At 40.6% G+C, this 27,208-nt stretch overlaps 3 protein-coding genes across 5 annotated transcripts in view; 2 read left to right on the forward strand and 1 right to left on the reverse strand.

Annotated features, from left to right (window-relative positions):
• The window catches only part of slc4a2b (solute carrier family 4 member 2b), a 52,522-nt gene extending 39,811 nt beyond the window's left edge, over positions 1–12,711 (reverse strand). For 2 of the 3 annotated variants that reach the window (XM_037756441.1, XM_037756443.1), the window contains exon 1: positions 12,620–12,711. The gene's annotated coding sequence lies outside the window, so the exon portion shown is untranslated. Of the gene's footprint in view, positions 1–551; positions 685–12,619 lie in introns of those variants that run through there. The other variant, XM_037756442.1, reaches the window with a different exon arrangement.
• Positions 4,697–7,831, forward strand: LOC119480935. The gene is made up of 3 exons (XM_037757592.1): positions 4,697–6,374; positions 7,413–7,578; positions 7,814–7,831. The coding sequence occupies exons 1-3, from the start codon at positions 4,726–4,728 to the stop codon at positions 7,829–7,831; spliced, it is 1,833 nt and encodes a 610-aa protein (XP_037613520.1). The 5' UTR covers positions 4,697–4,725.
• Positions 12,712–15,696: 2,985 nt separating the features above from the next.
• On the forward strand, positions 15,697–25,496 carry si:ch73-173p19.1. The gene is made up of 17 exons (XM_037757020.1): positions 15,697–15,934; positions 18,158–18,264; positions 18,368–18,507; positions 18,692–18,852; positions 18,953–19,111; positions 19,202–19,661; positions 19,772–19,873; positions 20,583–20,673; positions 21,619–21,842; positions 21,967–22,209; positions 22,319–22,417; positions 22,578–22,771; positions 22,865–23,039; positions 23,175–23,331; positions 23,443–23,596; positions 24,491–24,602; positions 24,714–25,496. The coding sequence occupies exons 1-17, from the start codon at positions 15,914–15,916 to the stop codon at positions 24,887–24,889; spliced, it is 2,775 nt and encodes a 924-aa protein (XP_037612948.1). The 5' UTR covers positions 15,697–15,913; the 3' UTR covers positions 24,890–25,496.
• Positions 25,497–27,208: the final 1,712 nt, after the last annotated feature.

Genomic DNA, 27,208 nt, shown 5'->3' on the forward strand with positions numbered 1-27,208 from the left:
CAACCATATTAAGAGCAGTGACCTCATGCGTGCAAGGTCGATTGGCAACTTTTTCTTAACCATGACCAACAGACGATACGCTTATTACACAGCACAACCACAGAATAGAAACACTGTCCTCGTTCTGGCTGTCTGTCACATTTTCAATTAAGTTATTGAGCCACTTTTCATTCATTGTCACCAATTTTTTTAGCAAAATGTGGTGAAATAAAGCAATCTGTGCTGCGCCCAAACCATCTCCTGCACAGTACAAAACACAATTCCTCTGCTGAAAGAATTAAAAAAGACACAAAAATAACATTTAACGAGAAATTTTACTCAATAAATATCTTTTTATAAAGTGTTAACACAACTCGGAAATTCTCCCTCCAGCTTCCTGTTCTCTCCCTTCAAGTCTAAACAAGTCTGCTAGAACATATTCCTAGACGTAAAGACAACACACTCAAGCGGTCAACCCTGGACAAACTGCAGGATATCGTGTCAACAGGTGACCATTACAACCAAATCTGTGCAGCCTAATTTCAAACATCCAAAACTTGACAGAAACTTACCAGAACACTGCTCAGTGCTCTCGCCCACTCTCCTTTGCAGCTTGGTAATGCAAAGCCTGACCTCGATGTAGCTGTATACCACTGATAGCTGCCCTGTTTGTGGATCTCTATGGGGATTTGGCGGCGGTGTATGTTGATAGCTGTGCCTCTGTTAGCCTGAAATAGCTCAGCAGTTTAAGAAGTCAGCCATCCACCTCCTCTTTCAACAAGCAGAGGTCTCTACCTCCCCGCTCTGGTCTTCACAGCCTAGCAGCCACACTAACTTTGCTCAGGGTTTGGCAGGGTCCAGCACTTTAGCATGACCGTGCTAAGTTATGTACGCACACAGTCACTGGAACACATCCAGTCTCAGCTAACAGCTGCACACGGGCAATGTATGCCAATCTTTATCGCGGCTGTGCTTACAGCTAAGGCAGCACCTGTCTTTGGGGTGAAGAGGGATTGAGGAGGCAACTAAATCCTGGCAGCTTACATAATGCCAGCCCATTGTCCTCTACTCTAGAAAAGAAAAAGCAATCACCACTCAAGTATTTTTATACCTTGAAGAGGGTTAGAGTGCGTTGTAGGAGGCCAATACACATTCTCAAATGGAAACAAAATATCATGTGGAAACATTTTTTACTGCCTGCAGACTGGAAATGTCCTGTAGCTCATAGTAACAAGTTATATTAGTGAGTTACAATATGAAAGGTTCATACTCAAGAGGGAGACAATAGTTCAAAGAGCTACACAAGCAAGTCAATGAAAAGCTCATGTAACATCATGCATAACGCAACAGAAGGCCAAGTTCAAGCGTCACATTTGTTCAGTCTTACTTCCCATTTTGCTCGAGGCTTGGATGTAAAAGATTCTACTTTACTTTAGCGTCACCTCCTCTAACAAGTGAAGCCTGGCAAGACGTTAAATCATAATTTTCATGTCTACAGTAAACTAAGGAAAATAGTGTAAAAAGTAAATCTGGACTCTTATTTACATTTTTTTGTTAATTGTTGAAACTAAGGCTGCAACAATTAATCAATTAGTTGTCAACTATTAAATTAATCGCCAACTAATTTGATAATCGATTAATCAGTTTGAGTAATTTTTTAAGGAAAATTAAGTACAAATTCTCTGATTCCAGCTTCTTAAGTGTGAATATTTTCTGGTTTCTTTACTCCTCTATGACAGTATACTGAATATCTAAACGGAGTCGTGGACGTACTTTCACCAGATGGTCAGAAACACAACTGCAAATGAGGACTAATGTTGCTCTGTGAGAAACCACCAAGTTCACCATAAAAGCTTTTTAAGGTAATGTGTAATGTGTCGTGCTCACAGCTTGCTGCGCTGGCCCCAAGTGGTCAAAAATGAGTTAATGCAGGTTTTAATAAAGTCTAGTAAAGATGCATTAACTTTGTTCCTATATATTCTCTCTTCTTTTAGCCCCTGCGGGAAATATCTGGCTCTTTAGCTGCTAAATGTTCCTCTATTACCACCAGTAGCTAATTTGTTGGTTGTTTTGTACTTGGGAGGTAGTATACAGTGAGATTATGAGAGCTTTTTGCAGAAAACAGCTGCCTGCTGCAGTTGACACTGATGAGAGTGGTGAGGCTGAACCAAAACAGTAAAGCTGTAGGCCATAAAACAAAAGCAATGAGCTGAAAGATGCTAAAACACTGTAGAGCTGCGGGGAACAGAGTCAGGTGATTGTCTGTGGGTTTATCGAGCCACCCCCATCACATTACACAAAGTAATTTGATCCATTCATAATACAAAGATATTGATTTGTGCAGCTTTTAAGTCTCTAATATCAATTGCGGTATCAGCCTTGAAAAATCCCATAACAGTTAGACCGTAATAAAAACACTGAATTGGCACTGAGACTGTACTGTAACTTGTTGCAATGCTTCTATTCCAGTAAACTCCGATAAATAATGACTGCATAGGGATTTCAACTCTGTGGTATATCACCCAAAGGAATTATACATCAATCGAAGAGAAACTCGGGCGGATAAAATAAAATAAAAAGGGAATACTAAATAGTTGGCCAAGGTCTACTGTATATGCTTTACACAAGAGTTAATGTTTTTACCCTCCACTGGACGTTTTTACAGTAACCACTATTACTACTGGCCCTGTCCAGCTCCAGAAGTGTTAGGGTGTGGTACTTTCTTGCCATAACGGTATCCAGGGCTGCTCAGGTTGCACCAGCTGCACAAAACATAAAGCCACATTCTCACAGAAACACGGTAATTGTGGAGCTTTGACCCGGTGCGCTTGTAATAACTGTATTTACTCTCACGAGACTCAGACTGGGACGGGAATAAAAGATCTCCCAGCCAGGCTCCCAGACCCAAAACAAAGGACTTAAAACTCATACTACGGTCAAACACAAATCAGCCCTTTATCCATTTCCTGGGAAACAACCTAATATGATTACACAACCATGAAAACACTACGGGTAAAGAGTGAGAAAAGGCATGAGAATTTTAACTTATACCCACATGGGAAAGGATGAAAACAGTGAAGGAGGAGATGGGGAGAATGCCAAGGATGCCTCACTGTGTCTTCTGCAGCTGAGTGTATGATTAAATGCTCCAAAGAGGCTACAAACTCCAGACATCTTAATGGGGTTAAATGTGAGAGAACAGTAGCCCAAACTCGTTCCAAGGTGTACTGGCAAAGCCACATTAAATGCAACTTACAGTAGGCTCGAGCAGAGCAACAGCCAAGCAAGCAAACTGAGTTATTATCCACAATTTCTAATAGTAAACAGACCTAAAATAATAGTGTTTAGTTTAGGTTAAGACAGCTGTTTGGGCCTGATGTGTTTAACCAAACTCTGGGCCTGTTTATCTGCAGAGGGGAAGGTAAAATAAACATGAAGAGCCGAGAGGCCATGATAAAAAAATAAAAAAAGAGCTTATTATCAACCTCTTTCCTTCCTTGTCTTCTGCATGACCAAGCAATTCACAGCAAGAATGTGGAGACACTCTGCTGCTCAACTGTTTGTGCTTTCACATTGTTTTCCCCCACCAGCAAAACACACGATTGTTGTCACAAATCAGTTCACAATAAGTCTGTTTGACATATTCCACCGAGGCGAAGGAAAACAAATAAAAGCGGAGACTGTGATCACGCAGATAAGATGGATCTATCTGATGTGTTCAAGCACTGCCCAGGATTACACGACAAAAAGGAAGCCGAACCGCTCTAGAATTTGAGAGTGCAGATCGAACAAGGTCAGATTCACAGAGACAAACATTTCAGATTCTGCTATTCTACGAGTCCTTGAAGCGCTCAGGTTTTGTAAAACAACAACATCACTGTGGTTTGATTTACTTAGATTTAATCATCTCTAGGAAAAGATAATCACTTTATCCTGTATCTCAGCTTTACATCAAAGTAAAATATCTCCTCAAATAACCTGCAGCGCACATGGAGATGATACTAGTGAGTCAGCAGAAGAGACACATCCTTCCTCCATCCTGCCAGAGGGCATGTGCTGACATCTAATAGCCACGTGACAGAAACAATTCAGGGACCAAGGTTCCCAAACTGGGGTGCAGGGACCTGGAGGGATCCTGGAGATGGTTTCAAAGAGGTCCATGGCATACAAATTCACAGGGATTTCATTCACTGTGAGGAAGCAACAACTCCCTCAGTAACTGTTTGGTAAAGCCAAGTGGGGTTGATCACAGTTATCTTTGTTTTTCCTTATGTGGGTAGTTAAGGGGTTAATTGACTGACAGGGACTGAGTGGCTCCAAGTGTAATCAGGTGTGCTCTGATTTCCCAGGTTCTTACTGCAGGTGTCTCCAGTCTGAGCTGATGGCAGCATTCGCCTGATAAGCCAGTTTGAACTGGAAAGGCGGGCTGTTAGGTTATATGACCATGTGTGAAAGTAGAGTTTGAAAAAGAGAGTGGTAAAAAAGAGCAGCACCAGGCATGTGGTGGGTAGTGTAACTGAATGCAGAGGATGATTTTCCCTCCATGTGTTTTTTCCTTTGTTTGATGGAATTTTTACAGACTGAAAATAAAAGTCTGCCTTATTTTTCAAGCATACTTACCTGCCAGTGTGATGATTTCTCTTCGTGACTTTTCACCTTGCTCTCCTGCACCTCACCTTGCAACAATTGGTGGCAGTGGTGGGATCTAATACGCCTGTGTCGAGTTGGTGTTGGAATGCTGACTAAATGAGAGGTGCAGTACGTGGAAGAGGTCGGCCGAAGAAATCCACCTTGGCAGAAATGGAGAGAAAGAATGCTGAAAGGACAGTGGAGTTTGAGCCACCACTTGATGGAGCCATGGCCGCTGGAGATGAAGAAGAAGAACCAGTGGTACGGCCAAAAATACTTATAGACCGTGTTGCTAGTGAAGAACTCTCTGCCACAGACTTTTTTGAAGAAATGAGAGAGTTTATGCGACGGTCTAGACAAACTGAAGCGGTACTTTTTGATCAGATTAAACAGCTAAGAGGTGAGATGGGAGCAAAGTCGACGCAGGACTGGATGTCAGATGAACAATATGAACAGCCTGACCAACATTATCCTCATGCTATACCTGCTGGTGTTTTAAAGCTGCAAGCTGAAACCTCCATGCACCTGCCCACAGTTAAAGAACCAAAGAAATTCATTCCACTTCAAGCTAGTGGGCCTGTCTCCTCATTACAGCAACTGTTGCCTCAGCAGCAACAGCGTGCTTCTCCACCAACCCGGTCTGTCAGGCCCCATGTCAGTGAACCAAGAATACCTGACTTCAAAGAAGGTGAAGATCCAGAGAGCTTCTTTGTTCGGTTTGAGCGGATGGCCAGAACATGGGGGTGGCAGCCAGTGGAGTGGGCAGCCAGAGTGGTCACCTTATTGACGGGAAAAGCTCTTGATGCTTATGCTGGAATGGACGAAGAACAAGCTGAATCCTACGAGGCCGTTAAAGCAGCAGTGTTAATGAAGTTCAATGTGACAGAGGAGACTTACAGACAGCGTTTCCGGAGCACTATTGTGCCAGTGGGAGAAACAGTCCGTGAAACCTACAACCGGATAAAGGGACTTTATAAACGATGGATGCGACCAAACAGCCGCACTAAGGAGCAGATTGGTGAGTCTATTGTTTTGGAGCAATACCTCCGTGTGCTCCAACCAGACATTCGCACCTGGGTAAAGGAGAACGATCCCCAGACAGGAGAGGAAGCAGCGGACCTGGCAGAACGCTACACAGCTGCTCACGGGGACCCTTCAAGGAAAAAGTTGACTGTTGGGAAGTCAAGGTTTGGGGAGACCAAACCTTACGGTTTGCCTGTTGTGGACAATAAGGACATTGGGGTTGGTAAGAAACCTGTACATTCAAACTTGAAACCTAACTTCACATGTTTTTACTGTCAGCAACCTGGCCACAAAGCTTCATTTTGTCCTTTAAAAAGATCAAAAACAGTTGAGTTGTGTTCTGTACCTCGTCCTGATAATGATGACCATGATGATGTTAATGAGAATGAAATGATTCCACATAGACATGTAGTAGATGTCACAGTTAACGGTCATGTGGCAAAGGCTCTGGCTGACACTGGTAGTTCGCAAACTTTGGTAAAGTCCAGCCTACTCCACAACTCACTGACTAACTTTGAACGAAATGTAAATATCACATGTGTTCATGGATGTAGGAAAGATTACCCAACTGCAGAAGTGATCATTGAGGTTGAAGGGCAAGCCTTTATGTTAACTGTTGGTGCGCTAGATCACCTAGCATATGATGTAATCCTTGGAGAAGATTTGCCTGTGCTAGACAATTTGGTCCAGCAAAACTCCAGAGTATACTCTTGTGCTGTAGTGACTCGCTCTGTCACCAAGGGGTTAGAACCCCTACCTGATGCAGATGATGGTTTGTTTAAAGGGGGAAATAAGGTTAAGAAAACAAAACGTCAGCGTCGTCAGGAGAAAAACAGAAATCTTGATAAAGCTAAATGTCCTGACCCTTCTCTCCCTTTAACTCCTCCCATTGAACCACAATGGCAAATCCCTGACAATTTCAGAGAGATTCAGGAGAATGACTCCTCTCTGAAACCTCTCTTTGCAAAAGTTTGTGAAATAGATGGGGTCCAAAAAGCTGGCACAGGGGGGCTGAAAGGTGTAATTGGGGATCCCTTTGTCATAAAAGAAAACCTTTTGTATTTGGCAGACATTGAGAATCCCAGACTTGTTATTCCAAAAGAGTATCGTCAAGTAATACTGCATTTGGGTCATACTATTCCATGGGCTGGCCATTTAGGGCAGGCTAAAACCTATAACCGCATTGCTGAGCGCTTCTATTGGCCAGGGTTATACAAAGAGGTACTGGAGTATTGCAAGACATGTCATGATTGCCAGGTGGTGGCCCCCACCAAAATTTCAGACCGAGGCCAATTACAACCATTACCTATTATGAGTGTGCCTTATGAGAGAATAGCCATGGATATCATTGGTCCCCTGCCAAAGAGTAGCAAAGGACACAAATTTGCCCTGGTGATATGTGACTATGCAACCAGATATCCAGATGTTTATCCACTGCGCTCCATTCAGGTCAAACATATAGTTCGATGTTTAGTGGAGTTATTCTCTAGAGTTGGCATCCCTAAAGAGATCTTAACAGATCAAGGTTCAAACTTTATGTCACATCTAATGAAGTCACTGTATTCTCAACTTGGTGTGAAAGGGATAAGAACCACTCCTTACCACCCTGAAACCGATGGTCTTGTCGAGCGATTTAATGGTACCCTGAAACAAATGTTGAGAAAATTTGTTGATGATACTGGCAAAGACTGGGATAAATGGTTGCCTTTCCTTTTGTTTGCATATCGAGAGGTACCCCAGGCTTCAACTGGTTTCTCCCCTTTTGAGCTGTTGTATGGCAGACAGGTGAGAGGCCCTTTGGACATGCTGAAGGAGAACTGGGTGGCTGGTGTGGCAACGTCACCAACAACGAACATCATCTCCTACATTCTGCAGATGCGAGACAAACTGGAAAGTTGCAGAGAAAGAGTCAAAGAAAACATGCTGGAGGCTCAACATAAACAAAAGGTATGGTACGACAAACATGCTCGAGAAAGAGAACTGAAAACTGGACAGAAAGTGTTGGTACTGCTCCCTACTGGGCCGAGTAAGTTACTAGCGAAGTGGCAAGGCCCCTATCCTGTTACCAGAAAGGTGGGCCCAGTAACATATGAAATTTCCTGTCCTGATAAACAAAAACACAAGCAACTGCTCCATGTAAACCTATTAAAGGAATACCATGAAAGAAATCCCTTGGAAACAGGTGGAGAGCATGTTCTGATGGTCCAGGATGTCCAATCTGAAGATGATGTGGCGGAAGCTGAGGAAGCGGACATGATGCCCTTCAGAGAGAAGTGTAAACCCCAGATCCCTCCAGAGCACCTGAGTGTGGATCAGTGGCATCAACTGGGTGAGCTTAAACAATCTTTCCCATCATTGTTCTCAGAAAAACCTGGCCGAACTGATGTGATAAAACACAAAATTGTTCTGAAGGACACTAAACCTGTTCGCCTGAAGCCTTACAGAATTGCAGAACGAATGATGGAACCACTGAAGAAGGAGGTGCAGATGATGTTGGACATGGGAGTCATTGAACCATCCAGAAGTGAGTGGTCAAACCCCATAGTGCTTGTTCCCAAGAAAAATTGTACTCAACCTCGGTTCTGTTCCGACATGAGGAAACTGAACAGTATTTCCTGTTTTGATTCATATCCCATGCCCCGTATTGATGAGCTGCTAGAGAGAATCGGGAAAGCCAACTACATCACAGCATTAGACCTTTGTAAAGGTTACTGGCAAGTGCCTCTTGACCCATCTTGCAAAGAATACACAGCGTTCCAGATTCCAGGAATGGGCTTGTTCCAGTACACTGTGTTACCCTTTGGCCTTCATGGCGCACCTGCGACCTTTCAAAGATTAATGGACATTGTTCTTAATGATTGCTCCAGGTTTTCAGCTGCCTATCTTGATGATGTGGTAATCTACAGTAAATCCTGGGAAGAACACTTGCAGCATCTTGAAATCGTCCTAAGCAAGATACAGGAAGCCGGGCTGACCCTGAATGCAAACAAGTGTTCCTGGGCTCAGGAGGAGGTGAAATACCTTGGGTACCTGGTCGGCCGTGGGCAGATAAGGCCACAAATAGAGAAGATAAAGGCCATACAGATGATTCCAAGACCCCTGTCCAAGAAGCAAGTGAGATCCTTTTTAGGACTGGTGGGGTGGTACAGAAGGTTTGTTCCCCATTTCTCTACATTGGCGGCACCACTCACCGAACTAACAAAAAAATCAACCTCGAAAGTGATATGGAATGATGAATGTGAACGTGCCTTCCAGGCATTGAAAAGGCAGATCTGTCAAGCTCCTGTGTTGCAGAGCCCGGACTTCACGAAAGCATTCCTTGTGCAGGTTGATGCCTCCGGTGTTGGACTAGGAGCGGTGCTAGCTCAGGGGGAACCTGGTGAAGAGAAACCTGTCCTGTTCTTAAGTAAGAAACTGTTTGACCGGGAGAAAAAGTACTCTACTGTGGAAAAGGAGGGACTGGCTATAAAATGGGCTATTGATTCATTGAAGTATTACCTTTTGGGAAGAGAGTTTGTATTGCAGACAGACCACAGACCTTTGAAGTGGATGCAATCCAAGCAGCATCAGAATGCAAGGATTCTGCGTTGGTGCCTAGCCCTCCAGCCATACCAGTTCACCATAGAGCACTGTCCTGGTAAGAAAAACCTTATTGCTGATTATCTGTCACGTTTGCCTGACTTATGTAAGCCAGAGGGGGAGGAGGTGTGAAATGTGAGGAAGCAACAACTCCCTCAGTAACTGTTTGGTAAAGCCAAGTGGGGTTGATCACAGTTATCTTTGTTTTTCCTTATGTGGGTAGTTAAGGGGTTAATTGACTGACAGGGACTGAGTGGCTCCAAGTGTAATCAGGTGTGCTCTGATTTCCCAGGCTCTTACTGCAGGTGTCTCCAGTCTGAGCTGATGGCAGCATTCGCCTGATAAGCCAGTTTGAACTGGAAAGGCGGGCTGTTAGGTTATATGACCATGTGTGAAAGTAGAGTTTGAAAAAGAGAGTGGTAAAAAAGAGCAGCACCAGGCATGTGGTGGGTAGTGTAACTGAATGCAGAGGATGATTTTCCCTCCATGTGTTTTTTCCTTTGTTTGATGGAATTTTTACAGACTGAAAATAAAAGTCTGCCTTATTTTTCAAGCATACTTACCTGCCAGTGTGATGATTTCTCTTCGTGACTTTTCACCTTGCTCTCCTGCACCTCACCTTGCAACATTCACTATATATTTCATTATAGTACCAAATAGGGGTGGGAAAAAAAAACGATTCACCTACAGTATGTATCGGGATTTTTTTAATGCCAGAGTCAACATATTTGCTTCATTTGAGTCTATGCAGAGGTAGAAGGAAGTTATCGCTTTCATTCTTGTAGTCTGAGTAACATGACGTCATATCCGTTCTGTATCCGTCACTCAAAACTAACTCTCATTGACAGGAAATGTTATCGTATTGCGGTAACTTGTGGAAAGCCGTTCGTCATTCTCATCTCTGTGTTCAAATCGGCTGATGCTACAACTGTAGAGCACCCATAGTATACAGACATTTATGTTAAATGCAGTCAAACGGCCCCGATGGAGCTGACCATGGATGTATAAAGAGAATGGAGCTGACCTTGTCTTTATTCTTTGTTTTTTGGGTTGCTGGAACTGTTTTTATAAATAATGCTTGACAATGACTGATATATTTGACTTCAGGACATCTCTGACTAAATACATGCTGAAACTCAAACATTTTTACTGTATTAATTTAGATATTTTCTAAAGTAAAAGCCCCTAGAAGTGTATGATTCAACTTTTTTTTCCCATGGTTTAGTGTTAAAAAAAGTTTTTTTAAAAAAATCACAATAAATCGTAATATCGCATCGCAATACTTAAAAATCGGAATACATATCGAAACAGCACCCAAGTATCGTGATCGTATCGAATCGGGAGATAGGTGAATCGTCCCAGCCCTAGTAACAAAAGGAGCCAAGTTAAATTTTTGTCATTGGTTTTTGTGGTACAAATGAAAAAATGAAAATTAACTTAACAATAAAAACAAGTCTCCATATTGACAATGAACTTGAGAGCATGATCAGCTTCTTTATATATTTTGGATTTGACTGACATGCATCCTTTATGAGCATCCATCACCAGTTTTCCTTTTCTTCCCTGTCAAAACTCTGTCCATCCTGTACTGTACATGTCGTATGGCTGCCTCAATAATCCCGCTCACATGAATCTTGATAGCCTCGCTCGCATCAGAGCACTCTTATTTCTCAGATTTATACTGTAAACCTTTTTCAAAGCAGACGTTTTGACTCGTCACAGCAGGAAAAGCACAGGTGGAACTAATAACACAAACCACGGCTCAGTGGCTGCAATTAATGTTATTAGTTTCACCCGTGTCTGACAAGTCAAAATGTCTGCTGTGAAAAAGCAGTTTCATAAATGAGGAGCTGCCTGTATTTCTGTTTTATATCATTATAAATAATTGCATAGTTCAACTTTGTGATGGTTAGTAAAGAACTTTAATAGCAACTTCTTTGGTTCTTATCTCCATTTGTCACATTTTTGTAGCATAATGCTATATTTGTGCTCCCTCATTAGTGTGCTCTACTTTCATAGTCAAATCTATATGGTACAATAGAACAGAACAAAAAACCCAAATCGAGGTCAATGGGGTGAAACCTGGGGTTTCCTGTTGAGAATCCATGGCTTATATTGAGATAGATTTCATTTAATTTACAATTAATTATATAATTGTCATTCCTGCTTCTCAAATATGAGAAGTTGCTATTATATACTGATTTATATCATTGTATATTGAAAATATTTGGCTTTTGACGGTTAGTTGAATAAAACAAGCAATCTGAAGATGTCCCTTTGACTTCTGGGGACGTGCAATGGATCTTTTGTAACCATTTCAAATGGAGGTCAATGGGTTTAAACCTGGGGTTTCCTGTTGAGAACCCATGGGTTATATTGAGATAGATTTCATTTAATTGACAATTAAATAGATAATTGGCATTCCTGCTTCTCAAATGTAAGATTTTTCTCTGATTTATATCATTGTATATTGAAACTATTTGGGTTTTGACGGTTGGTTGAATAAAACAAGCAATCTGAAGACTTCTGGGGACGTGCTATGCATCTTTTGTCATCATTTCTCCACCAAAATAAAGAAAACAGATTAGTGAAAATAGTTGCAGTTGTCATTATCCATACACTTTGCAGGCTATGTACAGGAGCCTAATATCATCATATTTCTCTTAAAGTAACTTGCCAATGACATTTCTTTCGAATTAACTGATTGAGTGATGACTTAATGAGAAACTGACTGCCTTGTTGAAAGCCTTGTTCAGTTAATAAAGACACAAGACTAGCTAACGTTAGCCAACTCTTCAAAATGACCATCACATTTCTACACTGTAGAAACCTGAGGTCAGGAGGAGGAGTGACCGCTAGCTTGCTAGGATGAGGAACTCTCCTCTTGACATTGTCGTTTACTACCCAACCAGTCTGTGAGGAGGAGGAGGCTTTAAACCACGACATAAACTATAAGTCAGAGCACATTTCCAGAACTTTCTCCCATCTTTTACCTGGTTGACAAGCTGAGGAACAAAGCGAAGTCATCAACCGGCAGTAACGGCACTAACAGACATTAACGGACACTCATGTGCTTGTGTGGCAGTTAGTAGCAGTTAGATCAACCGGCAGCAACGGCAACTAACGGACACTAACGGTTACTACCCAACACTCTCATGTGCATGTGTGGCAGTTAGTAGCAGTTAGATCGACTGGCAGCAACTGCACTAACGGACACTCTGGAGCATGTGTGGCAGTTAGTGGATGTCAGCGCCAACGTCTCTTCACATTCAAATACCTCAACAGTCATGACCAGTTCATGACCTTTAAAATAACGATAGTTTAAAACAAAAACCGAGTTTTCACAAAGCGAAATCCGGCTCATGAGGCTTTAATTTACACACACACGCTGTGGCTTATATTTACTCACCGGTTCCTGGTGGTGGTACTCAGCATCAAACTCTCTCTCCTCTGTCTGAATGACTCCCCTCAACCGGCGTCAAACCGACATTATTAAAACCCCTTTCACTTCCGGTAGAGAATTCAAATTAAAATAATTCGTGACGAGTTTAGATGAATGAGTGCATTTATCACAACAAAAACACAATATTATGTTTAATGATAAGATAATAATAAATACAGGATATCAAAAGATCACATCACAGCGTGATATGGTGATTGGCTTCTTATAAACGCTTTTATTCTGAAGTCAATATTAATTAACTTCCGGTTTTACTCTTTAATTTCCGGTAAATTTACGTCATCTTCCTCCAGACATAAGTTGTTGCGCCTGCGTGAATGATGATTAATATTTCTGATGAAGGCCTGATGGGAAACGTTTTACCGTTATGATGCTCCGTACAGTCAACATCAACAGGAACACATTAAATAGTCATTATAAACATATATAATTTGTTTATACAATTATTTCTGTGATTTATTGGATTTTGTACAGAATACCAATAAAAAGACTTTGAACCAAAAAAAAAAAAAAGATGCACTTATGAGGCTTTTTATTGTTTCACACAAACTTTAGAAGATGGAGTTCAACCAGTTGTCATGAAACTGTTACACATGTCTCCTGCATATATCCTTCCTGCTGCTCTGTAGTCACCTGACTATCACCTGCCCCTCATTAACCCTAATTAGTCATCTCTATATGCACCAGTCCATTAGCTCACACTCTTTGCCAGATGTCAGATCAGTTATTGAACTCCTTTGTTCACTCTATCTGCCTAATGTCTGCTAATGATCGATGCCTGTTTTTGTTTTTTATCTGCCTTCCTGCTTCCTCTTTGGACACTTGCCTTTGCTGACTGCCTACCTGTTGCTTTGTATTTGAACAAATTCAATTCAATTCAAACTTTATTGCAGACTCAAGGTCCAGATAAGAGAAAAGAAAAAACAACAACAATACATTACATATAATACATTACAATACAGAAAGCACTATAAAAAGTCATGATAAAGACCAAATAAACTGCTATTATTTTCGTTTTACCTTATCCGCTCTGCCTTTGTGTCTTGCTTTTTGTCCCCACCTCAACTTATATCAAAATTAATACACACATATATAAACACTTAAGAACAAGTAGTATTCCAACTTTTATCACAGTGCACATAGAGAGTGGGAGAAATGGGGTTATTTATCATATTCTTGGCTTGGGCCTACAATTACTTTATCAAACTGTACAAAACATAAGTAACATTCCTAAACAGCATAGGCAGCAAATATTTCACTGTTTTGGGTGGAAATATATGAACAATTTGGTCAATCAAAACTGTGAACTTCTAAATTTTGCAGCCTAATTTTTTAAAGGTAGTTGGATTCATGTGACTATCTATCTATCCATCTATCTATCTATCTAACTGTAATTGAATATTTAAATAAAGAAGGGAATAAAAAGTATTTACAGTAGCCTATTTTGTTATACCGAATAGAAAATATTGATTCATTTCAGAATAATACTGGTCTGTTTGTCAATTATATGGTTTATAGTTGCTTCCTATCGTACACTGTTAAGTAGCAGGTTTATGAAAGCCTTATCTCACTTAATGACATTCGTTATCACAAATAGTATCACATACTATTTCTGCACTAGTGGTAGTAATGCCTTTGATGTAGTGGTATTGAAGAAGGCTTAATCAAAAGTAATTTAAAGTATTCTGTAGTTAGATTCCCACATTCCTATTTATTTTTTTGACCATTTTAACTATCTTTTTAAAGCCAGATATAATGATAATAATGACACATTAATTTTACTTGAGTAAACGATTTGTATCTTTCTTCAGTTGCTCATATAGTATTTTTGTTTTATAGTTTTATATACCGTTGATTTGCTATTTATATGCAGCATGCATGATGCAAAGGTTACATCAATATTTTGGCAACACATTTGCACTTTTATTTCCCATTATACTGATTCAGAATTTTTCCTCTCCTATGAAAATGTATTTTACAGGCTTCTTTTCTTACCCCTCTACCAAAGCAAATCAATATTATATTATTTATTTGATCTTATTACTTGCAAATTCTCACATTCACAAAATATAAAATTTTCCGATCATAAACCTTCCTTTTTAATTTTTGAAAATAAACTCAAACAACAAGTGGCTTTAATCTTATACTCTAAAAATAGAAAGGCTATAAAAACCATAAATCTATGTACCCTGTATAACATTTTTATGAATGGATTTATGTTTTCTGTCATTGCTCTGATCCCCTGGCATTATCTGTTTTTGTATTTTGCTCTATGTTCACTTTGCTTTTTGTCAATAAAAGGTTAAAATAATAAAATAAAATAAAGAAATGAAATAGAAATGGAATAGAATAGAATAGAATAGAATAGAATAGAATAAAATAAAGTAAAGTAAAGTAAAGTAAAGTAAAATAAAATAAAATAAAATAAAATAAAACAAAAATAAAATAAAATAAAATAAAATAAAATAAAATAAAATAAAATAAAATAAACAGAAAGTAGGGGTAGAGTGACCCCTACTGGTGGTTTGCTGCTACTGAAGCCAGGGGTTTCACCTATTAAATACATAGACTCTTATATAATACTAATACTAATACTACTACTACTACTACTACTACTACTACTACTACTACTAATAATAATAATAATAATAATAATATGTATTACTTATTACTTAATTTATTTATATGTGGTATAAATTTGCAATACATAGATTCATATATGATAATAATAATAATAATAATAATAATAATAATAATAATAATAATAATACAAAAATAATAATAAAATGTATTACTTATTACTTATTTCTTAATTTATTTAATGATAAAATAATAATATTTATTACTTATTTCTTCATTTATTTATATGTGGTATAATTTTGCAATAATCAGTCTAGTCTGTCTGATCTATCTCATTCTGTACCTCAATAAAAGCAACACATCCACAGATTACATGAATGTGTTTAGTCATAGATGATATGATTGGAGGTCTGTGTCTGTCAGTCAGTGAGAGGTGAACCGGATTTGTTCTCCAGCAGAGGAAACCTGGTCTGTCTCTCCTCAGTGTTGATAGGCTGCTCTCTTGTTGATATTCTGTCACTCTGCAGAGTCAAAGGGCTTCTGTTCAGTGTTAGCATTAGCATTAGCAGGAGCTGCTGCAGACACAACCAGGAAGTCAACTAAGCTGCTGACTAACACCAGCTTCAGTTTGATTTCATATCCACTAAAGGTTGAAACGACAGCATGAGTTCTGCTGCTCCACCGGTAAGATGCAAGTTAGACATCTGCGTTTCACATGACACTGCAACTGTTAGCATGCTAGCTGCTTTAGCTTCACCATCGTTCTCCTCTGCTTTAGCTAGCTGCTAGCTGTTAGCTGCTAACGTTGTTTGTTGACATCAGCTCACTGAACCAGAGACATAACAACATAACAACATAACGGACTAGCTGCTCAGCTGTTAGTTAGTTTAATACCTCTGACTTACTGTGATATAATGTGTTAACCCTGCCAGAAGCGAACTAACAGCTAACAACTTTACATTAACCTACAATTGGAGAGTTTAAATGCTAAACTGAGGTCAACTCCAGTCAGATTAAATAAAGGTAATATTTAATTGTTGCATTTAACCTTAACTCATATGCATGCTATACAATGTTTTAACGATGACTAGCTACAACTAAACATATTTATTTTTCTACCCCTACCTTCTATTTATTTAGTTTTATTTAACTTAATTTAACTTTATTTAATTTTATTTAATTTTATTCTACTTTATTCTATTTTATGTTATTATTTTATTTTATTTAACAGCTGTCCATACACATGTCTATGTCTGTCTATACATGCATTTTAAATTTGCTATTGTTATTCAATTTGTAAAATGGGTTATTATCAAAGACACTAAAATTATTAATAGAAATAGAATATAAAGACTGTATAAGGGATTTAAATAGGTGCTGGTGAGAATATTTAATTGTTGCATTTAACCTTAACTCATATGCATGCTATACAATGTTTTAACGATGACTAGCTACAACTAAACATATTTATTTTTCTACCCCTACCTTCTATTTATTTAGTTTTATTTAACTTAATTTAACTTTATTTAATTTTATTTAATTTTATTCTACTTTATTCTATTTTATGTTATTATTTTATTTTATTTAACAGCTGTCCATACACATGTCTATGTCTGTCTATACATGCATTTTAAATTTGCTATTGTTATTCAATTTGTAAAATGGGTTATTATCAAAGACACTAAAATTATTAATAGAAATAGAATATAAAGACTGTATAAGGGATTTAAATAGGTGCTGGTGAGAATATTTAATTGTTGCATTTAACCTTAACTCATATGCATGTGATCCAATGTTTTAACGATGACTAGCTACAACTAAACATATTTATTTTTCTACCCCTACTTTCTATTTATTTTGTTTTATTTAACTTAATTGAATTTAACTCAATTTAACTTTATTTAATTTAATTTTATTCTACTTTATTCTATTTTTTTATTTATTTTTATTTTATTTAACAGCTGTCTATACACTAGCGCATTTTAAATTTGCTATTGTTATTCAATTTGTAAAATGGGTTATTATCAAAGATATATTAAAATTATTAATAGAACTAGAATATAAAGACTGTATGAGGGATTTAAATAGGTGCTGGTGTGAATATTGAATTGTTGCATTTAACCTTAACTCATATGCATGCTATCCAATGTTTTAACGACAACTAAACATATTTATTGTTTGTTATTTAAATGCCTTATACAGTCTTTATATTCTATTTCTATTCATAAATTTAATATGTCTTTGATAATAACCCATTTTACTTGCAAAGATTAATCAACGCAGAGCTATTTTTTATAAAACAATAGTAACAAATTGAACAACAATAGCAAATTTAAAATGCACTAGTGTATAGACAGCTGTTAATGCAACTAGCAAATTATACTTTATTAGTCCCACAGCAGAATCAAAATACAGTGTAATAAAACAAAAGCCAGGTAATAAAAGAAGCAAATACAATAAAATAAAAGCGGAGAATAGGGCCATAATCTTTAATTTGAATATGTACTGAACATACAAAGTACAATTATAGTACCCTGTAATGCACTATACATTAGTACTGGATATTTAATAGATAATATTGTATGTTGTAATGTAAGGTGCAGAATTATCCTTGGTTATTAATAATAGAAATAACTGGATACTTAATAGATTAATTCATTGGATAGTGGTATTTGCATTCCCACAAACAGCACATGGCAGGTCAAACAAAGCAATAATAATACTAGAATAGAGACCCTAAGCAAAGTAAAAACAAGGCTAAAAATGTGTTTTAATGCATCTTAAAAAACAATCTTGGTCAATAAAAATATGTACCCCCATTGTTTGTGCATCACTGATAAGGGAAAACAGAGGTCAACCCTTGTTTACATGCCTTTTTGATGAGTATCGATTCGCTTGTTTTTGCAGACTATTGGGGAGTTGTTCCTCATCCTCAGTGAGATGGGGTTCTCAGAGGAACAGATCCAGGCAGCTGTACAGGCGGGGCATTTCTCTGTGTCAGACGCGGCCGAGTGGTGAGTTGTCCCAGCTCTTTTCTTAAATCTTAAATAAGTTAGCAATAGCATTCATTAAATGCTAATATAATTGCATCTATATCCCTCTCTCATATGTCGACAGGCTCTTGCAGGGTCAGTATCCACGGCACCGGTTGGTCAAGCAGTCGTCACAGCCGGCTGCGACGCCATTTGCTGCTTTCAACCTACCGAAAGAAGCAGCAGGCACTTCAGAGACCAACACATCTCCTTCTGACAGCAGAGGTACACCAAGTAGTCTGCTAAAGACTGGGTTTGCTTTTAAGGATAGAGAGTCATAAATAAGTTTAATTCAACATTGTTGTATCATGTAAATAGTTCTTTGTAATCCTGTCATTGAAGTTTTCAATAAGACTTAAAGAAATTAATAGTTTAAGGTCCAAAATTGACTGTTTTTTTGTTTTTACAGCGTCTCCTGGATTGGTGCTGAGACCATCAGAGTCAGGCACCCTGTCCCCTGACCCGCTACCAGTCGAGTCCCGCATCAAACAGGACAAGAGTGACTTTGAGGAGCAGCAGAGGCTACGCGTTGCTCAGGAGGCCAGAACAGAGAGAAGACAAAAGAAACAGGTCAGCAGTGCTGAAAAGAAGACTTCTTTAGGACTACTTTAAGTGTCCGATTTGTAGTCTCTGAGTTGACATCTTGTCTTGTGTTTGTTCTGTCTACCAGGAGCGCGAGTTGGTGTTGAAGCGGATAGCTGAGGATCGGAGGAGCTTACAGGAGAAGAACCAGACCAGCGCCGCCACAGAGACGTCTCCTCCTAGTGCTCCAGAGCAGAAGCTTGGAGGACAGATTCAGACTAATGTGGATAACAACTGCGTCCTCATGGTGAGGCTATGATTTTTTAATTTATGTGTGTGTGTGTGTGTTAAATTACAGAACTTCAGTTTTTTTAAAACTTCATGTTTTTCGCTGCAGATTCGTCTCCCATCCGGCGAGTCCATGCGCGAACGCTTCCCAGCTGATGCTCCTCTGCGCAGCGTCGTGGAGCACATCACCGGACGCCACCCCTCCCTACCCTCCTTTTCCCTTCTCCAGGGGTTTCCACGGAAACGCTTCGGGGAGGCAGAGCTCGCTTGTTCGCTGCACTCTCTCGGCCTGACGCCCAATGCTGCGCTCTGTATCCAGACCACTCCTCCAGAGACGCCTCAGGATCCACCGAGTCCTGCAGCTCCGCCGCCGTTAGCGGGACAGGATGAGCCGTCTCCTTGCGATGTGTCTCCTCAGCCACATGTCCCTGTCCCTGTCCTGGAGGGGCCGAGAGGGCAGGACATGGTTCTGCCTCCTCCGCTACCCAACCAGCTGTGGGAGGAGGCGGTGAATTACGCAGGGATACCTGGAGTTGGTCCCTCACTGTCTGGGCCGTCTCACTTCTGGGGTAAATATGCAGGCCACTTTGCAGCTCTATTATTTCAACAAACCAGAACATTATTTAAACATGAGCGGTTGAGTCATTAGATGTCTGACATTCTGGGTGCTGTCCAACAGGCCGAGGCCAGAAGCTGGTTCCTGGTAATGCTGAGGACGCTGTTGGCATAGAGGTCGATGAGGAGCAAGGAGAGGAGGAAGAACCACTTGACATGCTCAACGGTACTCCTCCCGGTGTCTGGGTTTTTTTTCGGACACGTCATCCCTCCTTTGACTTACATTTTGTCTGCCTCCCCCCCCCCTCTCTCCTCCCTTCTTCCCACCTCCACATGTCTCCATTTATTCATAGAGCTTTCTGTCCTCCCATGACCTCCCTTGTCTCTCGCTTTCAGCTGAGTAACTCTTCATTCAGTTTCATACTGTATGTTGCATAAGTTCCCCAGTGTGGAGAACATTTGCCCGACTGCCCTAGTAATATGTGTCATATGTTAGAAAGATTAGGATTAGGAAATATGTAGGTGAACGCCCCTTTCTGTCAAACATATAGGACACAGGGTCAGAGCTGCTGAGCCCCACCGGAGAGAACCGAGTTCCCTAACTGCTTACAGACGATCAGCCAATCATATTCAGTCTGTCTGAGCATGTGATTTTGATGTAGTATTCTGAATGTGTGTCAGACCAGAGAGTGAAGAGAGCTCAGTTGACGCTAGTAAGAGGAGAATCAGAGATCCAGAAGAAAAGATGCTGATGTTGATTAGAGGTGTGGAATATAAAAATGTTTTTTCATTGTAAAGACAGTAGGACCAGACAAATACTCTGTTATATTAATAGACCTGTGACGTATACTGTGTACAAGCTGGTTTTGAGTTTCATCTTGCTGATATTAGAACATCCTTATGGATTACAATCGTTACTTGTGCCATGTTCACAGGAATGCCGCGGCTGCCTTTCTTTCCGGAGAACAGGATCCGTGGAGAATTTGAGCACAGGCACCACTGGCCAGAGCAGGGCAATCGACTCAGGTGGGTGTCTAGACAGAACGGCTCCAATGTAACATGATGTTAGAACTGTATATTGATGCAACTTTATATGTTCTTTTACAGTTTCAATATTTCCCTCTGGACTACAATTGATTTAAAAGTGTTGTTGCAGCTGGTTATAATGAATCATTCTGAAGGTGCCTCTGTACCGGGCTCTGACACATCTTCACTACAGTTTATTGTTAAGCTCTATTGTGTTTTAATTGGAGCGAAAATCTATTCATCATTTAATTGATTGAGAGAAAATTAATCTGCAACTATTTTGATATAATTGAGTCATTTTTCAAGCAAAAATGTAAAACATTTGCTTGTTCTAGCTTCTCAAATGTGCTGCTTTTCTTTGTCTTGTATCGTTGTATAGTGCAGGGGTCTCCAACCTTTTTTTTCTCTGGTGGACTCGTGGGTACCCATAGAACCCATTTTCATGCACATATCTTGAGGTCAGAGGTCAAGGGACCCCTTTGAAAATGGCTAAGCCAGTTTTTCTTAACCAAAATTTAGTGTAAGTTTGGAACGTTATTTAACCTCCTCCGTGACAAACTAGTATGACATGGTTGCTACCAGTGGATTCCTTAGGTTTTTTAGTTTAATATGATGCCAGTATCTTCACTCTACCTTTAAAACTGAGCCCGCTACACCCTAAAAATTGCAAGTTGCATTAATGCGTTAAAGATTTTGTATTATTATCGCATTAACTTTGACATCCCTAGTATAACCATCTAAACAAGGTAGATTGGCCGAACATAGATGGTCAAGCGATGCCGTGTTAGACGCTTAGTCATTATTAGACAGGTAGAGAAAGAACAGTCGTTATACAGACCATATTGAGATGTCTGTTTTCACATAATTCGACCATGAAGTATTTTACATGTTCATTAAAATCCAGTATGTACGGGTGTAAAAGACGGTTGGGTTTGTGTGTTTTAGAGATGCTCCAGAAGAGGACCCAGCAGAGCCTGAGGACGCGGGAGGTCGGGAGGCGCCTGGAGCTGCAGGTCTGGCTGCAGTGGAGCGACTTCACAGAGCTGCACAGCAAGAAGACCCGCGAGCCTCCCAGGGACAACCATCACCCCCTAAGAAACCCTACAGGGCGCCCAGCGTGCCGTCCCTATGTGCCTTGGCAACCCGCGCAACTGTCCACCTCATGACTGGTGAGCCTACCATGTAGAATATCCACTAGGAGCACTCAGTGACTCTCTAGGAAAATGCGTGTAATTGCTTTGTTTAATCGCTGTCGTCATTCTTGGCCCTGTGCCTCTACTCTCTCTCTCTCAGCTCCCAGCATGCAGTACAGCAGCAGTCTGGCGTGCCTCACCCCAGAGCTAGCGGAGCTTCTGCTCAACCACATGTCCCGCGAGAGGCTCCTACGTCCACGCACCCTGGAGCTCTTCTTCGGCTGCCCGCTGCAGAAGTTTGTCCTGAACTGCTACCCTTACTCCACCAATGAGCTGCTGCGGCAGCTGAGGGCCTTCACAGCACTGAAGCATCTGAGTCTGGTCAATTCACCTCTCATCACGGGTATACAAGTTCATCTCAGGATGGAGTTTTTAGTTTTTTCAGATATCAGTTTTGCTGTGTCAACTTCTGCAGTATATTTGGTCAATGTCTGCTATTTTATTTTGTCCAGATTCTGGGCTGTCGATCCTGTCCAGCCTGGTCAAACTCCAGTACCTTAACCTGGCCTCCTGTAGCAAACTGACCGACTCCTGTCTGCAGCACATCACAGGTTAGACTTCCAGAGGGTTACCAGAGGGGATATAATAGATTATGTAACACTGCTTCATAGGCAATTACGTGCAAGAACGCCACATCCCAACATAAGCTGCTAAGTACTTGTATTTAGTGCTGAATGCCTTGACAATTTCTCTTTTTTCTTTGTCTACAAGGGTTAAAGAGCCTGTGTTCCCTGTCCCTGGACCACACCAAAGTGACAGATACTGGGATGGTATTATATCTCCAGTCAGCTCCGTCCTGTCTCTCCCAGCTCAGCCTGAACCAGACGGCTGTGACTGAAGCCACGCTGGCAGTCCTGCCCACCTGTGTTCCACAACTGCGGCTCCTCAGCATCAAGCAGACTCAGGTGACTTCAGTTCTACGGGGCACATCTGACGTGTGAATCACGCCATCACGTCTGTTTTTAACCATTCATAATTTTATTGTTTTGCTCTGCTAGGTCAGGGATGTGTCGGCTTTGGCGGAGCTGTCCAGCCTGCAGACTCTCAACCTGGACGGGACGGGGGTGTCAGAAAGCTCTCTGGGGCACCTCGCCACCCACCCTGCCCTGTCCTCCCTCAGTTTGGCGGGAATCGCCGTAGCGGATGGTAATCACGCCCTGCAGATCATCTCAGGTATGTAAAAAATGAGCAGACAGACGGTATGAAAAATCTAAATAACGTTTAAGAGAGAGTACGATTACCGGACTAAAACGGACTAAATGTTGGTTTGTGAAAGCGTCCTTAGAGAGGTTTCTACTTTCCTTCCAGGTCTAAAGCTGACTCAGCTGACCCTCCCTGGACGCCACTCCGTGACAGACGGCGGGTTGTCATTCCTCTCCAGACTGTCTCTGCTCTTAGAGCTGGACCTGACCGACTACACACAAGTCACAGACCAGGGAGTCATCCAGCTCTCCACCATGAACAGGTCAGTCATCCCCACACTTTATAACTTTCCTTTACATTACATGCAGGTCATTGTTTCGGTAGGATTACAGCAGGGATATTGACAGGAGCATTGTGTGTGTATTTTGTGTAGGTTGAAGAAGCTGTCGCTAAGCAACACACAGGTGACGGATACGGGGCTTCCCTCGCTGCGCGGCCTGCAGGAGCTGCAGGAGCTCTGTTTGGACCGGACAGCCGTCACCAGCCGAGGAGTGGCCGAGCTCATCGTCTGTCTGCCGCACCTCCAGGTGAGCTTACTGCTGACGTTTCTGTTAACCGCCTAACACGAACTTAGTTTAAGTAATGGTAGAGAAATAATATGTGCTGCCCTGTAATTTTAACCCTTTGTTTTAATAAATATCGGTTAACTTGTGTCACATTTAACTCTGATTTAATTTACTGTCATGCAATATATTAGTTTTTTATTTATAAAGAGGATTTGATCATATATGGATTCTTGACAGGATCATTTTTCAAGTGTTTATGGAGTTTAAGGGTCAGCACTGCTCATAGAAAAGCTGCTTTGGAGCTAATTGGGATGTTGAAGGACATTTCAGTTGAGTGTACATTTGCAGACAGGTTAATTAGTATTTAGTGTATCGTTGATAAAAGGTTTCAGTAACAAGTTAAGGAATCTGAAATAATCTCATTTTATATGCACGATTGTTGCGGCTTCCTTCTGATTACTTACTAAAAGCCACTTTAGACGCCTTGTAGATGCACACATTTCCGACACGCTATCTTTCAAGTTATTTGGCTTGCTTTACTCACGGTTGTGGTGACTTGTTTGGTTCGTCAGGATGACTTGATGCTGAATGGCTCGTACGGTTGATCGAAAATAAATCAAGGTTGTTCCGAAACACATTCAACAAAGAAGAATTGGCCTTTACAACAATCGAAACCAAATCAAAGAGGCAAAACTCAAATAATCAAACTTAGATTGTCTCTAGTCAGAGCCTTCAGCCACAAATTGTCCACACCTGGCTCTATTAATTGGCTGGAGCATCATGGGAATTGTAGTCCTATAATTTTCTATGGCCTACAGACATCACCTCAAGGTGGCAATATCGTTTTGACCATTTATCCAAACAAAACTGTCTCTAACATGATACTTTGCTGACGTTAATGTGTTTTTTTTCTAGGTGTTGGGGTTGGCCAGCACGCAGGTGGGAGACACCGTAGTGAAGCGAGGTCTGATCCGCTGCAATCAGCTTGTGAAGCTTAATCTCAGCCGCACACGCATCACAGACCACGGTAAGGTCAAACTCTAAAAACCGCTGGCCCTTTACTTGTTCACAACACACAACTGTAATCTCTTCTTACATGGGTGAACAATATCTGCGTATTTTGATATGTCTTCCTCAGGTATAAAGTTCTTGAAACACATGCACCTGGCTCAGGTGAACCTGGACGGCACCGGTGTGAGTCTAATGGGTATCGCGAACCTCCTCTCTTTCATCAACATCAGCAGCATCCGGGCGAGCAACACTCGCAGCATCCCCTCCGACGAGGTCTCAGATGAGGAGTGGGAAGCCCAGTGAGCATCGACACCTCCGGTTGGTCCACGCATACTATCCCCGAGCACGCCTCCGACTGCTGCGGCCCCCCCGTTAACGCCCCCTGAAACATGCTGCCCAAAACAGCATTACCGAAACACTCCTCCTATTTGCACTGTTTCAATTGCAGCTAGTGCCACTAATCCGTTAATCACGCACGCCACCAAGTTGAAACGTGAGGCTGGCGGTTAAAAAACTAGGCCGTTAATAACATTAACATATACATAATCAATCTACGTGCATACACTGCAGCCCTTTGTCTCTGGATCAAAACTCCAGCTGACAAACTTTAAAGCTTTACGTGCAGCCTTAGAGGTTGGAGCGACCTGTGTTTCTCCTGGTTGGCACTTTCTGAGCCGATTGGCAGGAAACATATTAAATGTTGGAGATGTAACATATAACACAGCATGTATTTTCAGACTGTAATGACTAACAGCCTGATATATGTATAAATTAAAAACCTAAATAACAAATTCAACTAAATATGGTTGGAAGATTTTTTTTTTTTTTTTTTTGTTGAAGGATGTGAAGGCAGATAATGTCTTCCAGTATAATTCTGTCATTCGTTATTAAAACTAACATTGAATCTTGAGCTGTATCCATGTCACCATGTTGGATTTATTAGAATATATTTAGAACTGGGACTGACGTCCACTTTCTTTGTTAGCGATAATATCTGACACTATTAACTGCACATGATGAAAACTGTCCCTGATGATAAAATATACGGTTTCCTCTGCTGAAGACGAGATGTCAGCTCCTCTTAGTATATAATTGACTTTAAATCCATAAAAATGAAAATACTGCCGTGTTGCGTCTAAGTATTGTTGCCACCATGACAAAAAAATGTTTGCTCAGTTTCTCGTTTTAATAAAAATGTTAAATGAACAGTGTGTAGGATCTGGCGGTATCTAGCGCTTCTTATACATCCATGATTCTCCTGTGTGCCAAGCGTAGTAATGGCAGTCTGTAGTTGTCTAAAGTTGTAAGAATAGGGTGCTTAGAGTGTGTTTGTGTACGTGGGAAGACTCCGGCCCAAGCGGGAAAAGTTAAGTGTTTGGTTTGTCCGTTCTGGGCGACTGTAGAAACATGGCGGACTCCCTATGTAGATATAAAGGGCTCATTCTAAGCTAACGGAAACACAACGACTCTTATTATCAGGTGATTATACTCTAAAGAAAACATACTTATTATATTCCATTTCTGCCAATACAGCCCCCTAATTGTTACTGTTCCTTTAAGACATTTTTTCATTATTACTACTTAGTACATACCAAATTATCGTTTTAAAACATCTGGCCAGATGTCTAGATGCATTATGTTGCATGATTGATCTAGATAGGCGTTGATTGTATGTTTTGTTTTCTTTTCTTGTTTTAGCATTATGGAAGTGTCTTGTTATAACATCAAATGAGAAATGTTTCCTGATTAAAGAAAGGAATAGATTTGTGTGATTAAGTGTTTTAGTTTCTTGTTGAAACACAGATTTGGTATGTAGTAATATTGAAACAGGATCTTGATGAAATGAGAATTTTGTTATGAGAAACTGAACATATATTTGTCGTCATGGTGGCAGCAAAATGCGGCCGTACTTCTTAGAGATGTTCCGATACCATTTATTCCTTCCCGATACCGAGTACTGATCTGATACCAGCGTGATAAAAAAACATTTAACAGCTTGTTGGATTTTCCACTGTGAAATATTGCCAAATGGCTGACATTTTCCTCGCTCTGACTACCATTACTATCTGCAATCAGTTCTTCTTCGCTGCTCTAAAACAGTAGTTGCCAGTACCAGGAGCGACAGCACAGTGAAGGCTACTGTTTGGGAGCAGCGAAGAAGAATTGATTTGACGACTGGTGTACTCGCCGATACCAGATACCGAATTTTGGGCAGTATCGAACGCATTTCTGATACTGGTATCGGAACAACTCTAATAACTTCTGAGTTACTTTATCACCGTTCCTGACATGCACACAGCTTTACTGTAAGAGCTCATAATGAAGGTTTTCTAACTTGTGATGTCACCTGTATGGATGTTAGTTTACAGCAAGTCACCTAGAAACATTTCTTTAAGTGCATCCTGGCGATGCATTGGATTCAGTTGATGATTTATAAACGGCTGTCGTATTACCCTTTTTTTTTTTTTAACATTAGTTATGCCAAGAAATGCCACCATCTTTTTTGACAGCCCAGCCATTTTCAGTTCGATGGAGGACAGGGTGAGCAGCAGCAGCGTACACATACAGTTCTGTAGTGTCTGTAAGATGAGGGAGGATCTATGCAGCCATGGGGGCTCACAA

This window comes from Sebastes umbrosus, chromosome 21 (genome assembly GCF_015220745.1).
Source record: "Sebastes umbrosus isolate fSebUmb1 chromosome 21, fSebUmb1.pri, whole genome shotgun sequence".
NCBI classification, from domain to species: Eukaryota; Metazoa; Chordata; class Actinopteri; order Perciformes; family Sebastidae; genus Sebastes; species Sebastes umbrosus.